General features: G+C 41.2%; 1 protein-coding gene across 1 annotated transcript; it reads left to right on the top strand.

Moving 5' to 3' along the window:
- The first annotated feature begins 512 nt into the window (after nucleotides 1-512).
- LOC103281273 (uncharacterized) lies at nucleotides 513-11,208 on the top strand. The gene is made up of 6 exons (XM_062962243.1): nucleotides 513-625; nucleotides 5,974-6,312; nucleotides 7,490-7,612; nucleotides 8,649-8,794; nucleotides 9,924-9,962; nucleotides 10,924-11,208. Exons 1-6 carry the CDS (start codon nucleotides 538-540, stop codon nucleotides 10,999-11,001), a joined length of 813 nt encoding a protein of 270 aa, XP_062818313.1. The 5' UTR covers nucleotides 513-537; the 3' UTR covers nucleotides 11,002-11,208.
- The last annotated feature ends 6,402 nt before the right edge of the window (nucleotides 11,209-17,610 follow it).

Below are 17,610 nucleotides of genomic sequence, written 5' to 3'. Positions count from 1 at the left end.
CTTTTATTGTTGAACAAAAGAAATGAACAATTATATACTGCCCAGTAGTTGTCATCACAAACCAGCATAACCAGACAAACTGTGAATCCTATCAAGAGTTTCTTGTTACTACCATTATTTCCATGTACAACACTCTATGGTATGTAAATTTACCAATCCCGCATGTGCTGGTGTTCTGTTTGGTGGGCATGCTTCCAAACAAAAACTTTGCTAGGTCTTCCTTTCAGGGGAGGCCTTATATTTAGCAATTCAGCAAAATCTCTACTAGGTCTTATTTTCTGGGGATGTCTTATTTTCGGGGAAACAGGGTATATAAAGGGTGCTTTTGTGGGGATTTGTTGCCCGGCCGTCGCAGGCTCCAAACTGCATGAAAGGGTCAGTGTAGACGGGTCCAAAGTCCAACCCTTCAGCCTCCGGTGTGCCTTTCCTCCCACCCACGTGAGTCCCATGGGCCGGCTATCTCAGGCTCCACCTTGCCCAGTTTGGAGGCAGCCAAGGCACAAGGGAGCTGGCCAAAGACCCCCACTCAAGACCAGCATGAGTACTGGGAGGGACTGGGGTCTCGGCCACACTTGGGGGTCTCCTCAAGGCTGGAAGCGCTGCTGGCAGGGATTCCTCCTCGCAGGTAAGAGGCATCAGAGACCTTCTGGCAAACAAACTAAACAAAACTACGGTGAGGTGGATCTGTAATTGGCTAAGTGAACGAACCCAAAGGGTGATTCTCACCAATGCGTCGTCTTCATCCTGGAAAGAAGTCACGAGTGGAGTGCCATCAGCAGGGCTCCGTCCTGGGCCCGGTTCTATTCAATATCTTTAGACCAATGATGGGCAACCTTTTGCACTTGGTGTGTCAAAATTCACCAAACAAACCTAGCATGACTTGGGTGGTGTGTCACTTTGAGAAAAAAAAACCATAATTTTGCAATATGTATAGCTTAAATAACAAAAATATATACAGTAGAATCTCACTTATCCAACACTCGCTTATCCAACGTTCTGGATTATCCAACGCATTTTTGTAATCAATGTTTTCAATACATCATGATATTTTGGTGCTAAATTCATGAATACAGTAATTACTACATAGCATTACTGTGTATTAAACTACTTTTTCTATCAAATTTGTTGTATAACATGATGTGTTGGTGCTTAAATTGTAAAATCATAACCTAATTTAATGTTTAATAGGCTTTTCCTTAATCTCTCCTTATTATCCAACATATTCGTTTATCCAACGTTCTGCCGGCCCGTTTACGTTGGATAAGTGAGATTCTACTGTAATTGTAATCTATAACTGTATTCAATAAATCAAAAACTATTTACTACCATTATTTCCATGTACAACAATCTATGGTACCTCTTGCAGTTTCCACGCTGATTTCTCTCTATTCTAGTTTCAATGTAGTCATGAATAATAAATAATATAATAGTAATATAATAGTAATAATATGATAATATACTACAATAATAATAGAATAATATATATATATATATATACACACACACACACACACACACACACACACACACACATATACAGTAGAGTCTCATTTATCCAAGCCTCTGGATAATCCAAGCCATTTTTGTAGTCAATGTCTTCGATATATCGTGATATTTTGATGCTAAATTCATAAATACAGTAATTACAACATAACATTATCGAAGATATTCGCTTATCGAACATTCTGCCGGCCCGTTTCTGTTGAATAAGTGAGACTCTACTGTATTTACATAAAGTTCTAATTTAAGATAAGATTGTCCAACTCTGATTAAGTCATTATTCTCATCTTCAATGTAAATGTGTTTATGTATCCTTTTAATAATAATAGAGTAAAATAATACATGTCATAATAATAATAATAATAATAATAATAATAATAATAATAATAATAAATACAGGAAAATAATACATGTAGTAATAAATAGAGTAAAATAATAAATATCATAATAATAAAATCAGAGTGAAATAATAAATGTATTATTAATAAAAAATAAAAAATAGAGTAAAATAAATATAATAGTAGCAACAATAATAGAGAAAAATAATAAATGTGATAATACCACTAAATGTGATAATGCTGGGATAACTTAGGAAAGCTCTCACTTTTTGGAGCTGCAACTCCAAGAATCAATAAGTACAATAAGTACAGTGTATTTGAAAATAGTAGCTTTTGTAATACACATAATTAACTGGATTTGATTTAATTTTATTACTCCTTATGAAAAACATCAGGATGCATACTATTTAAATACAGTGCTTTGGTGAATCTATCTATATATATAAAAGGGTAATGAAATTTCGGCCTAGGACAAAACAACAAAACTACACATTCCAAAAACACTAAACTTGGCAGCACAACCCCTCATCCATGCCTCTACGTTCATACAACAAAAAGCTCCAGCTACTCCAGAAAACGGCCAGGCTTTGAGACTGCAAGGCTATTCACTGCTATTCCACCTGGCTAACAAAGGATTCCCATAAGCCACAGCAACACGTGGCCGGGCAAAGCTAGTTTATACTAAAAATAGTAGAAACCTTTCAAAATTTGGAGGAGATACTATAAGCCAAAGCAGTGGCACACATAAATATGCAAATGTATAAATTAACTATTTCTCTGTATTCTGCATTTCATAATTATATTTATGATTAATTGTACATAATTAGCCACCTAGGGAGCCTAGGCCATTGTGTTCTATAGAAATGTAATAAATGAATAAATAAACACCAGAGAAAAAAAAGAAAAAACTCCAAAAATCTGCAATCTTTAAAAAGGGATTTTTCTCCAACTGCCAAACAGGAAGGCCTTAGACCTGGTTTGAAATTTTATTGAAGTTCCTCTTGCTTCTGTTTTTATGAGGTTAGATAGCTTTTATAGGATGGAGAAAAGGTAGGGCTGTGTGTACACACTGGGTAAGTTACACACCACTTGCAGCCTTCGCCAAAAACCGGAGCGGAGCCGGAACGGATGCAACTGGCCAAAATGGCCATTGCCTCGACTCAGTGTTGTAACAGAGGGTATAAAGGGGAATGTAATGGACAGAACTTGCAAAACAATAGGGGAGTAGAATCATATTCATCACTGTATCACAAGTGGAACAGTGGACATCATCTTCATTGCTCTCTGGACCATCCTCCAAAAAATCAGGCCCTGACAAATTTGTGAACATCCTGCGGCTCCTCCATGATGACATGATGGCAACAGTCTTGGACAGCAACGGCTCCCAAAGTGACCCATTTAAGGTGGAATCGGGTGTCAACCAGGGATGTGTTATTGCCCCGACCTTATTCTCCATCTTCATCGCTATGATACTTCACCTTGTTGATGGGAAGCTTCTCACCGGAGTGGAAATCATCTATCGGACAGATGGCAAGCTATTCAACCTCAGCAGACTGCGAGCCAAAACCAAGGTCACCACAACATCTGTTATAGAACTCCAATATTGTCACGCTCAAGGCAACGGAGCACCAAGAACCGAACACGGAGGCCAATAACTATCTAATATCTTTATTAAGGAAATATATAAGAATAATAAAAACAAGTAGAAAATATAGTCCAGAAGCAGACCTATCAAATGAGGTCAAATATAGTCCAGAAATGTTTTGTCCAATAAATGATATTAGAGTCCAAAGATAAAATCCAATAAACTATTGCCAAGCAATAGTGTGGGGAATTGTCCAGGGTCTTTCAAGGTCCAAGGTAAATCTACAACAAGGCTGGAAACAAAACTTGATTCTAGGAACAAGGTCCGTGACTAGGAACGAGGCAAGGCAATTCTTGAATACTTGGATAGGCAAGGCAAGGAAACTGGATTTGCGGACTTTGTGAAGTCCACACAAGGCTGGAAACACGAATTCACTCCTGAAGCTGCTCTGTTGACTCCGCACGGAACCTACCGTGCCAGGCACCTATATCTGGGTCTCGTTTTCCTGCCAAGCAGGTGTCCAGTGTTCTCTTTCCCTAGAGAACAGGAAACGAAACTCAGCTTTCTCCAGATGTGAGACTCCCTAGATTTTCCCAGGGGAAACATGGCTAATCAGTGTCTTGTTTAGCTGCAATTCTCAAACTCCTGCGAACCTGTTCTTTCACTCCCCTGTCTGCAGTATAGGACTGTCTCCTAGCAAAAGGGAGTGAGAACTGCTCAAGGTCTGTTTTAATGGGTTCTTGGGCAAAAACATCAACATCAGGCATCTGGAAAGATTCCGGCTCTTGCTGAACCGGCGAAAACCCCATGTTTTCGTCTTCATTGGCCACGATGGCACTGGGAGCAGGACTACAAGGCCCATGAGGCATCACAAATATGCTGATGACAACTTAGTCTGCGTGCATTCAGAAGACCTACAAGCCACTCTAAACACCTTCGCAGAAGCATACGAGAAGCTCGGCCTTTCACTGAACATCGAGAAAACCAAAGTGCTCTTCCAACAGGCACCAGCTAATCCCTCTGCAATGCCAGGAATACAGCTTAATGGTGTCACATTAGGAAATGTTGACCATTTCCGCTCCCTTGGCAGCCACCTCTCCACAAAAGTCAACATTGACACTGAAATACAACACCGCCTGAGCTCTGCGAGTGCAGCATTTTTCAGAATGAAGCAGAGAGTGTTTGACACTGAAATACAACACCGCCTGAGCTCTGCGAGTGCAGCATTTTTCAGAATGAAGCAGAGAGTGTTTGACACTGAAACACAACACTGCCTGAGCTCTGCGAGTGCAGCATTTTTCAGAATGAAGCACAGAGTGTTTGACACTGAAATACAACACTGCCTGAGCTCTGCGAGTGCAGCATTTTTCAGAATGAAGCACAGAGTGTTTGACACTGAAATACAACACCGCCTGAGCTCTGCGAGTGCAGCATTTTTCAGAATGAAGCACAGAGTGTTTGACACTGAAATACAACACCGCCTGAGCTCTGCGAGTGCAGCATTTTTCAGAATGAAGCAGAGAGTGTTTGAGGATTGGGACATCCGTAAAAATACCAAGGTGCTTGTTTACAAAGCCATTGTCCTCCCAACCCTGCTCTACGCCTGCGAAACGTGGACGGTCTACAGATGTCACACTCAACTCCTGGAGCATTTCCATTAGTTTTCCTCAGAAAAATCCTGCAAATCTCTTGGGAAGACAGGCAGACAAATGTCAGCGTTTGAGGAAGCAAAAACCACCAGCATTGAAGCAATGCTCCTACGCCATCAACTCCGCTGGACTGAATGCCACGTTGTCCAAATACCCAAAGAGCACCATCTCCCAAAGCAGCTACTCTACTCCGAACTTAACAACGGGAAACGTAATGTTGGTGGGCAGGAAAAGAGATTTAAAGATGGGCTTAAAGCCAACTGTGGCATAGACACTGAGAACTGGGAAGCCCTGGCCCTTGAGTGCTCTAATTGGAGGTCAGCTGTGACCAGCAGTGCTGCGGAGTTTGAAGAGGCACGAATGGAGGGCTTAAGGGAGAAACGGGCCAAGAGGAAGGAGCCTCAAGCCAACCCTGACCGGGACCAGCTTCCACCTGGAAACCGATGTCCTCACTGCAAGAGAACATGCAGATCAAGAATAGGTCTCTTCAGCCACCTACAGACACACCCCCAAGATGGAAGACAATCGTCCTCGAACTACGAGGGATCGCCTAAGAAAAAAACCATAGTCATATCCCATTATAGGTGGTAAAGGTTTCCCCCTGACAGGGTTTGGGAAGGATTGAGCCATGATTCTGGGAACTGTAGTTCACCCACTCCAAACTGAGAATACCTAACAATCAAAGACGAACAATGCCTTTATCAAATAATCCGGGCATCGCCGGGTCCCCAAGCTAGTATAAATATAAATATGATATCCCCTTTATATCCTCCATTGTATTCCAAGATGCATTTCTGACCATATCCCATTATATTCCCCTTTATTCCCACATTACATTCCAAGCTGCATTGTGGTGATAAGAGGGCTCTAACATACTTCTGTTCCCCTCCTTCTTCTGCAGCCTCCATTCCAATGATTTGTGGCCAGGACATTACTATCACGGTGCGTCCCTCGAACCCGATCCCCAAGGGCCAGAGCGTCAGCCTGTCCCCCCGAATCTTTGCAGGACTCTTCCGAAAATGCCAGTGGCTCCAGGGGAATAAGGTGATCCTGTCCCAAGAGGGAATGTCGCCTTACCTTTTCGAGACTGGAGAGGCCTACAACGAGAGGGAGAGCGTGGGGCTGGACTGCTCCCTCTCCATCCAAGGGGTCCAGAAAGAAGACGCTGGATTCTATACGGTGCTTATAGACCGAGGTGGGAACTCAACAGAGAGGGGACAGGTCAACCTCCAGGTCTCAGGTGAGCTTGGCTTTGGTTCAAGGGGTCCTAGAAGCAGGGGCGGTTCAACCGCGAGGCAAACTAGGCAGTTGCCTGTGGTGCCATCCTGTAGGGGGCGCTGTTGAGGCAACATGCCTGTTCCAGAAGCATTCTCTCCTGATGTTTCGCCCACATCTATGGCAGGCATCCTCGGAGGTTCTAAGGTCTGTTGGAAGCTAGGTAAGCTAGGTAAGGGGACTCAGGGCGGATTCCAACATAAAATGGCAAACATTCGTCATCATCATCATCATCATCATCATCATCATTTAATTACTTATTAATCGCCCTCCATCCAAGATGCTCTAGGCGATTTACAAGATAAAATTGTAAAGGATAAAAATACATACATACAAATATTGATAAAATTAACATAGATTAAAAGCTCTAGTAAAGAGCCAGGTCTTGAGTGCTAGGCCCTAACTCACGCATGGCTCTCATATATGAATTAGTCTCCTGTTTTTAACGTTGTATGCTTCATGTTGATTTTAATGATTGTTTATACTGATGTTGATGTTTTTATTGGGATAATTGTGTTATTGCTTTGTTATTGATATTTGATTGTTGTATCGGGCAAGGCCCCATGTAAGCCGCCCCGAGTCCCTTCAGGGAGATGGGGCAGGGTATAAAAATAAAGTTATTATTATTATTATTATTATTATTATTATTATTATTATATAATGCCTCCATAAACAAACAAATGCTGACACAAAAATCCCAGAGAAACCCCACATATAAAAATAACATTAAAACCTCACATCAATTCAAAGTCTAACATTAATAAATTAAACCTAACAGCAATAAATTAAACTACGTGTAGTCAAACAAAATTATATAAAAATTACATAAAAATCCAAACACTTTTGACCCCATTTTCAACCCTTGGTCCCATCTGTTGGCTCCATTTTCAACCCTTTTGACTTTCACTTTCAACCTTGGTCCGCTCTTTCAGTTCTTAAGCAGCCTGTTTTCTCTTTCTTGGTCAGCACAGCACCATCTAGTGTTCAAACGTGTCGTTGCAAGATAAGAAGAAAAACTAGGTTCCACTTTTCAACCGTTTCCTGTTTTGGACAATCCTCCAGACCTTCACATGTCAAATCAAGAGTGAAATTGCCAGTCCTTGGTGCATACTAGGTCCTTACATTCCCCGATTCCTCTCTAGATTCAGGGACTTCTACCTGGGATGAAGCTGCATGGAATTATAACAGAATGGTGACTATCGTGGTCGCCGTTACCATGACTGTCCTGCTCATCGGAGCCGGGTTTCTGATTTTCTTCTGTGTCCGTGAGTAAGATCCTCGGGACCCGGGAGGGTCGGATTCAACGTGATGCAGCCAATGGGAGGTCTAGATTGGCAAGGAAAACAGAGAAGACTAATTTAAATAATTTTGTGATCAAAATGTTTTTTATTTTCAATTTACATATTCGTAAAAACAGTGAAACAAATCTATATACATGTACTGTATATACTCGAGTATAAGCCTAGTTTTTCAGCCCTTTTTTAGGGACATGCCAGGTTAGTCCTAAGAAATGTATCAAAATATGATAAACAATAATGATCCAATATGCGAGTTGAAAACAGTATGTAAATTAGAGCACCATATACATATCACTTTATCCAAAATATAACTATGTCCTCTGAAATCATATAGGATTAATACCAAAATATTATTTATCTAAGTATGTCAAAGCAAACAAGTAATTATACAAGTCGCTGTAGTTCTGGGAGGATTTCCTATAAATTTCAACCGAGTTAATCACGGATCGGAATCAAACAGTCTCCGTATTTTTATAATCCTGGAGGGATTATAAAATTGAATTAAACATAAATTGGTATTAAACAGTCTCAGTCAAAAATCAATTCTGGTTAAAGTCTTATAATCATAACAAAGGTGAATTCCAGAATAATGGAAAAGGGATCCGTCATTAATCCGTCGTGAGTGGCCGATGAAAGGCTGGAACTGGTTACGTCTTGGAAAACAGAGGTTATATGGTTGTTTTTAACTGGTTTCCTGGGTATATCTCCAGTTTCAATTGTTCTTCAGATAAGCGAGAATATATTTTTAAATCCTTTTTGTTATGGTGATATACGTAGGCTCTGCTTCAAGTATTCTTTATGAAAATAAAAATAAAAGGAAAGCTGCCTAATATTGTAATCTGCCCAGAGGCTAAATGATATAGACCATATACAATAGAGATGTCAAAAAACCCCGCAATTTTTGTTTGTCATATTTTGATACATTGTTATAATAGACATCTGTGATTTTCACTATATAGTCCTGAGAAATGCCATCAGTACTTAAAGTTTGTTATGTCCCCAGGTTTCCGAAAACCACGAAGTAGCCGGCATGTCGCTGTCACCACCTCGTCTACGCCTCCGCCATCTGCGCCTTTACCTTCTGCGCCTCCGTCTTCTGTGCCTCCGCCTTATGAGAACGTTTGCCCTTATGGACCCCCGGCATCATGGGTGAATTTATGCTCGCTCTTGGAGCCATAACCATAGGCCCATACCAGCAAATAGGAATTTGTTAAATCCTCCAGGCGACTCTATCATACCCACTTAGTTCTCCACTATAGAGTTGCACTGGAGGACCTACAGATTCCCTGAAAGCACATCTCTGGGAATTTCTAGGTCCTCCAGAATGATTTGGTTGGAGATTGATCATAGACTTGTGCCAGAGGACTTAGGAATTCCTAGAGGGACACATCTCCAGACACTATTGGTCCTCTAGAATGATTCTATTGGAAGTTGCCATAAAGTTACACTGGAGGACAAGGAGCCTCCGGTGGCGTAGTGGGTTAAAGCCTTGTGACTTGAAGGTTGGGTTGCTGACCTGAAGGCTGCCAGGTTCAAATCTCACCCAGGGAGAGCGTGGATAAGCTCCCTCTGTCAGCTCCAGCTCCATGCAGGGACATGAGGGAAGCCTCCCACAAGGATGGTAAAACATCAAAACATCCGGGCGTCCCCTGGGCAATGTCCTTGCGGATGGCCAATTCTCTCACACCAGAAGTGATTTGCAGTTGCTCAAGTTGCTCCTGACACGAAAAACAACAACTGGAGGACAAAGAGAGTCCTAGAGAGAACACATTTCTAGGCATTTCTAGGTCCTCCAGAATGATTCAAAGTTGACCAGAATTGCACTAGATTACTACAAATTCCTAAAAAGACACATCTCTAGACATTATTGGTCCTCTAGACATTATTGGAAGTTGGTCACACTGGAGTTACACTGGAGGATGAAGAGAGTCTCTTGGAATTTCTAGGTCCTCCAGAATAATTCTAAGTTGACCAGAATTGTACTGGAATGCAAATTCCTAGAGAGAACACATCTCTGCGCCTTTATAGGTCCTCCAGAACAATTCTATTAGAAGTTGGCACATAGAGCTGCACCGGAGGATGTCACAAATTCCAAGAGGAGCTGCCTCTCTAGGAATTTGCTAGATTCTGGAAGACAACTCCATGGTACGCTCCGACCAAAAGTTGGGCAATTGAATGGTGTTGGGTTCTGTCTGCAGTGAACCCTGTTTTTTGAATTACAGAATTAAGATCCTCTGCAGGTCAGTCATTAATGGATCATGTTTTCCTTTGAACCCAGGTCCATCCTGAGAATGCTTCTTCGGAAAATATCTATGCGGTGAGGACTTTGATGCTCATAAAGAGCATTATTGTTGCAGTGTTGTCGAAGGCTTTCATGGCCAGAATCACTAGGTTGCTGTGAGTTTTCCAGGCTGTATGGCCATGTTCCAGAAGCATTCTGTCCTGACGTTTCACCTTCATCTGTGGCTAATGGCATCTTCATTGGTTCTGTTGGCAGTGAAGCAAGTGGAGTGGAGTGTATATATCTCGAATAATGTCCAGGACACTTGCTTTGAACAGACAAGGGCTCTTTCTCCCACCCTGGACATTATTCCACAGGGATATATATATATTCCACTTGCCTCACTGACAACAGAACCTCTGAAGACATCTCCAAGGTCACGTGGCTGGCATGACTGCATGGAGCGCTGTTACCTTCCCGCCAGTGCAGTACCTATTGATCTACTCACATTTGCATGTTTTCAAAATGCTAGGTTGGCAGAAGCTGGAGCTAACAGCAGGAGCTCACCCTGCTCCCTGGATTTGAACCACCGACCTTTGGGTCAGCAAGTTCAGCACCTCAACGCTTTAACCCACTGCGCCACTGGGGGCTCATAATATATATTTTAGCATACCACAATATTAGTATTATATTATATAGTCCACTATACAGCAATATTATTAGTAATATTACATGTAATATATAATATACAATTATTATATTGTATTATTATTAGTTTTATCTTGTATTACATTATAATATTATTATCAATATTATATGTATATGCGATATATTATATTATTAGCATCAGCCACATATGCAGGTGGAACATGAGGAGAGAGTGCTGCAGGAACATAGCCATTCAGCCCAGAAAACTCACAGCAACCCATTACTGTTGCTATTGAAAAGCAGAGCCAGCTCTTGCTAGCAATAGGCAGCTGTTTATATAGGCTTCTTTCTTTGGCAAATAGTTGATATAGAGATAAACATTTTAATATATTTTTCTCCATATTTTCAGACCTCACCATACAGAGTCCAGCCTGGAAAGGCAAATCAAGAGCCAAGGAGTCTACAAGCTGCCCAACCATTGCCCTGAAAACTACAAATCCCATTTTAAATATCCAGCTGGAAAGTGCAGTGTATTGTCCAGGACTTGTGGGATCCAGGTTCGAGTTCTATGCAGAACCACAAAGCCTATTGTCAAGACGTCAATCGTTCTCTCTTTTTCTCAACCAGGGCTGTTGTGTGTCCATTGGGAGAAATGTGGGATAGAAATTAAAGAACGAATAATAATAAATAATAATGAGCTTTGCTTCTTTCATTGTTTCCTTCTAAAATAAGAAACGACAACTATCATTTCTACTGAGAAACTTTTTAACTGTTTTGGAAGCTGCCTTGGGGAAAAGGCGGCATACAAATGCAATGAGTCAATTATTTATTATTTATTTACAGCATTTATATTCCGCCCTTCTTTCTCACCTCGAAAGGGACTCAGGGCGGATCACACTACACATATAGGCAAACATTCAATGCCTTTTAACATAGAACAAAGACAAACAAGCGAGCGGGCCTCGAACTCATGACCTCCTGGTCAGAGTGATTCATTGCAGTTAATTGCAGCTGGTTCGCTCTCCCACCTGCGCCACAGCCCGGGCCCAATCTCGCCAAGGCAGCAAATACATGCAATAAATATATATTACAAATGGTCATGTGAATGTAACCAGCCGGTATCACAAAGGCAGGATCGAAATGCAATCAATACATACCGTAAAGCTGGTATACAAAGGAAATAAAAAACTAGATTTACGGCAAGAAAACCCTGCTTTTGGTCAGAAAGGTTTTGAAGGCACACTGCACAACATTTCTCCAGACAGAGCTGCCTTCTGGTGCATCTGCTGCAGAATCTATATATATATAAAAGGGTAATGAAATTTCGGCCTAGGACAAAACAACAAAACCACACATCCCAGAAACACTAAACTTGGCAGCACTGTAGCGGAACCTTTGTGCTACAGTCCTTGCGAGCGCAGTGGGAGGAATTGGAGACGGACAACTGGAGTCTTTCCAAGAAAACAGTTTATTGGCAAGCGGCCGCTGGGGTTCCCCCTAGCACAACACGGTGCTTTCCCAGGGAGAACCCCCAGCGGTGGGCTGAGTAAATATTTATACACATTACAGGGTTCGGGTTATGCCCGCCCACAAGCAAATTCATTGGCTTAGAGTTGTGACGCGGCTCGACTTGTATCCAATCAGCACTGACCAGCGGCCCGGGTGCACTCTTTCTGTGTCGTGTTCACAATCACTCAGAGCGCCTGTGTGCGCATGCGCAGTTTGTTTATCTTTAGCTTTCATTTCTTCAGAAACACGTGATTTCCCAGAAGTCACATGTTTCTGTGAGCTTATGCACCCGGGTCGCTAGCCGTCACCATCTCTGCCCATATATGGCATTTCCTGGGGTTCTTTAACCTCCCGCCTCAGCACAACCCCTCATCCATGCCTCTACGTTCATACAACAAAAAGAAAAGAAAAATAAAGTCCTCATTAGAGGGAGAGGAATAATTGTTTTTATCCAATTACTGCCAGTTCAAAGGCTAAGCTCCACCCACTTGGTCTCCTAGCAACCCATTCAGCCAGGGGACAGGCAGAGTTAGGCCTCACTTAGGCCTCTTCCCCACTGCCTATAAAATACAGATTATCTGATTTTAACTGGATTATATGGCAGTGTAGACTCAAGGCCCTTCCACACAGCTATATAACCCATTTAGAATCTTATATTATCTGCTTTGAGCCTTCTCTACCAAAGAGTGGAGCTGCCTCGGTGAACTACAATTGCATCATAACCATTCAAATAGAAGCCATGGTTCTGGTTTTCATGGGAGTTGTAGTTCCCCATGGTCTTGAGTCTTCTCTACCAAAGAGTGGAGCTGCCTCAGTGAACTACAATTCCCATAGCATTGTGTCATAACCATTGGAATAGAAACCATAGTCCTGGCTTCCATGGGAATTGTAGTTCCTCATTGTCTTGAGCCTTCTGTGCCAAAGAGTGGAGCTGCCTCAGTGAACTACAATTCCCATAGCATTGCATCATAACCATTCGAATAGAAGTCATGGTTCTGGTTTTCATGGGAGTTGTAGTTTCCCATGTTGTTGTCGACCGCGCTTTAGGGGATCGGGCCCTTAAGGAGAGAGCCGATCCGGTCCTGAGAGAACGGACCTTGGCGGAGCCGATAGGAAAATATGAGCCGCAATACAACCTGAAGCCGAAATGAAGAAGGTCCGCCAAAGTTGAAGGAAAATCCGCCAAGGAGTCTTTATTGAGCGATTCAGCTGAAGAGGACTCTAGTAGCGATCATTCAGTCTACTAGGGTACCACATAATCAAAATAAAGCCATATTTATACAAAATTTCAGTCTGACAGCCCTTTGAATTTCCCGCTCCGCTCCCCCGCCCATCTGATCGTTGATAGGCTAGAAGGTTGAACGAGGCGGGCTTTCGTTTCCCTCCTTGCTCCGTTGGCCCAATAGGAAGCTGCCTTTTGTCTCTACTCGGGCCAATCAGGAAGGAGAAGGCGGGAGTTATTGAAACAATGAAGTGACAGGGCAGGAAATATCGGATTAATTCCTGCTAGACCGATTTCTAAAGGGATTAATGGCAGCAATCAAGGGTGTCCGGGTTTCTGTCACGTATACAGATTTCAGATATGCCTTGGGGTGTCAGAGATGGAAGCAAAGATGGGTGGTGATGAGCCATATTGACAGGCTCTGCAGGGCGCCTTCCTGAGGTGTCCTGGATTTTCCTTTGGGTGAGATATGACAATGTTTGCCTTGGGGCGAATCACCTTTAGGTCAACACTCCGAATTCGGCGACTCAAGCCCTATATTGTCCATGCAATCTGAATTTGATTGGGTTTAGCGGTGGCAGATTATCCTTTTGTTTTTGGGAAGGGAAGCCTGGGTCATAGGAAATGGGATGGGTTCTGGGGTTCAGGTTGAGTTCAAAATATTTCCTATTTGATTTCATGACTTGACAATTATATGAAATAAAATGAAAAATAAAATAAAGTTGGAATATAAACCATGCTGGGAAAAATACATATTTTCCGGGGATCCCAAAGAGTACAAATACATATAGGCAGATAGATAGATTTCATGGAAATAAGGGAGAATTCATAAAAGTGAGTTACATTGCATAAAGGGGAATCATGAATGGTATAAACAATTGAAAATATTTGATAAGAACGAAGTTCATAACATCTGGAGAACCCAATATGGAAATTCATAAAAGTGGAGTTTTAGCAGCATGATTTTACAATTCATGAAGTTGTTATCTCTTGCCTCAGGCTAAAAGGTCAAACACCTTTTGTGCAGAGAGTCACAGTAAACTCCAGTAAAAAATCTCAATCACCTTCTACTATAAATATATGGAATATAGAACATAAAGTCTTGATTTTTGAACTATCTTTTACAAAGTCCTGGGGGGGGTGGTCACCTCGATCACAATGTTCTTGAGTCTTCTCTACCAAAGAGTGGAGCTGCCTCAGTGAACTACAATTCCCATAGCATTGCATCATAACCATTCAAATAGAAGCCATGGTTCTGGTTTTCATGGGAGTTGTAGTTCCCATGGTCTTGAGTCTTCTCTACCAAAGAGTGGAGCTGCCTCAGTGAACTACAATTCCCATAGCATTGCATCATAACCATTCGAATAGAAGCCATGGTTCTGGTTTTCATGGGAGTTGTAGTTCCCCATGGTCTTGAGTCTTCTCTACCAAAGAGTGGAGCTGCCTCAGTGAACTACAATTCCCATAACATTGTGTTATAACTATTCGAATAGAAGCCATGGTTCTGGTTTTCATGGGAGTTGTAGTTCTCCATGGTCTTGAGCCTTCTCTACTAAAGAGCGGAGCTGCCTCAGTGAACTACAATTCCCATAGCATTGTGTCATAACCATTGGAATAGAAACCATAGTCCTGGCTTCCAAGGGAATTGTAGTTCCTCATTGTCTTGAGCCTTCTGTGCCAAAGAGTGGAGCTGCCTCAGTGAACTACAATTCCCATAGCATTGTGTCATAACCATTCGAATAGAAGCCATGGTTCTGGTTTTCATGGGAGTTGTAGTTCCCCATGGTCTTGAGTCTTCTCTACCAAAGAGTGGAGCTGCCTCAGTGAACTACAATTCCCATAACATTGTGTTATAACTATTCGAATAGAAGCCATGGTTCTGGTTTTCATGGGAGTTGTAGTTCTCCATGGTCTTGAGCCTTCTCTACTAAAGAGCGGAGCTGCCTCAGTGAACTACAATTCCCATAGCATTGTGTCATAACCATTGGAATAGAAACCATAGTCCTGGCTTCCAAGGGAATTGTAGTTCCTCATTGTCTTGAGCCTTCTGTGCCAAAGAGTGGAGCTGCCTCAGTGAACTACAATTCCCATAGCATTGCATCATAACCATTCGAATAGAAGTCATGGTTCTGGTTTTCATGGGAATTGTAGTTCCTCATTGTGTTGTTTCTATGTTGTCTTTTCAGTCCTTGCAAAGCAGAAGCCCGAACGTCTATGAAGAGGTCAAGCACGTCTAATGACAGACAAACTTCTGCTTGGACTGTGGTGTGGATTTCCCCATTGTGTCATCGGTTGTCTCTTTCAACACCCTCCACACTGTGAAATGAAGGCAGTTTGAAACCCCTTGAACTCAAGGCTATGGCATCCCGGGAGTTGTAGTTTTGCAAGTTCGTTTGCCTTGTAATGTAGATGCATGCTCTCAGGACCCCACAGCATGGGCCATGGCAGTGAAAGTGGAATCAAACTGCATTCATTCTATGGCGTGCATGCTTTTCCTGTGTGTATTTGTATTTATTTATGGATTTTGCAATGCGTGCAAATGCAATAAAGAGGTACACACATGCAACGAATACGTATCGCAACGGCTGTATCTAAGTGCAACGAATAAATATTGCAAAAGCAGCAGACACATGCAAAGAAATAATAATAATTAATTCTCTAATAATTACTGTCTATACTTGAGTATAAGCCTAGTTTTTCAGCCCTTTTTTTAAGACTGAAAAAGCCCCCCTCGGCTTATACTCGGGTGAGGATCCTGGTTGGCTTATATTTGGGTCAGCTTATATTCGAGAATATATGGGACATTTATTATTTTTCTTTATTATTATTGGTATTATTACATTTATTATTTTACTCTATTATTATTACATTTATTATTGTACTCTAATATTGTTGCTACTATTACATTTATTTTACTCTATTATTATTATTTTATTATGACACAGCAAACAAGATAGACATGCTGGATTTCATATCACAAAATCACAAGTCGAACACTTCCCAAGTATCTAGGACTGTGTGATGTATTATTATTATTATTATTATTATTATTATTATTATTATTATTATTAATATAATAATATGCGGTCCGCTCTTGTTATATTGCTGTTTTGATCTTATGTTGTACTGTTTATTTTATGTAATGTATTATTTAATTGTATTATGTTATGGTTTATTGTATTGTCTTGGGCATGGCCCCATGTAAGCCGCCCCGAGTCCCCATTGGGGAGATGGTGGCGGGGTATAAATAAAGTTTTATTATTATTATTATTATTATTATTATTATTATTATTATTATTATTAATAATAATAATAATAATAATACATTTATAATTTCACTATGATATTATTATTATTATTATTATTATTATTATTATTATTATTAATATAATAATATGCGGTCCGCTCTTGTTATATTGCTGTTTTGATCTTATGTTGTACTGTTTATTTTATGTAATGTATTATTTAATTGTATTATGTTATGGTTTATTGTATTGTCGTGGGCATGGCCCCATGTAAGCCGCCCCGAGTCCCCATTGGGGAGATGGTGGCGGGGTATAAATAAAGTTTTATTATTATTATTATTATTATTATTATTATTATTATTATTAATAATAATAATAATAATAATAATAATAATACATTTATAATTTCACTATGATATTATTATTATTATTATTATTATTATTATTATTATTATTACATTTATTATTATACTCTATTATTACCAAGTAGCCACAGTCAGAACAGACCACGGAACAGGAGACTGGTTCCAGATTGGGAAAGGAGTGCGGACATCAGGGCTGCATCCTCTCACCCTCCCTATTCAACTTGTGCGCCAAACACATCATACGACATACATGCGGGGCTTGAGGAATCCAAGGCCGGAGTTAAACTTGCTGGAAGAAACATGAACAACCTTAGATATGCAGATGATACCACTCTGATGGCCGAAAGCGAGGAAGAGCTGAGGAGCCTTCTCACCAAAGTGAAAGAAGAAAGTGCAAAAGCCGGGCTGCAGATAAACGTCAAGAAAACCAAGATCATGGCAACGACACCGATTGATAACCGGCAAATAGAAGGAGAAAATGTGGAGGCAGTGACAGACTTTATATCTCTAGATGTGAAGATTCCTACAGCCAGGAAATCAGAAGACGTTTCCTTCTTGGGAGGAGAGCAATGGCCAACCTGGACAAAATAGTGAAGAGCAGAGACATCACACTGGCAATGAAGGTCCACATAGTCAAAGCAATGGTCTTCCCCATAGTGACCTATGGATGCGAGAGATGGACCATAAGGAAGGCTGAGCGAAGGACAAGAGATGTTTTTGATGGAAAATCCTGAGCGTGCCTTGGACCTTGGCAA

This window comes from Anolis carolinensis, unplaced genomic scaffold (genome assembly GCF_035594765.1).
Source record: "Anolis carolinensis isolate JA03-04 unplaced genomic scaffold, rAnoCar3.1.pri scaffold_10, whole genome shotgun sequence".
NCBI lineage: Eukaryota > Metazoa > Chordata > Lepidosauria > Squamata > Dactyloidae > Anolis > Anolis carolinensis.
Note: the sequence above shows the minus strand (reverse complement) of the source record. Positions and strands in the feature narration are given on the sequence as shown.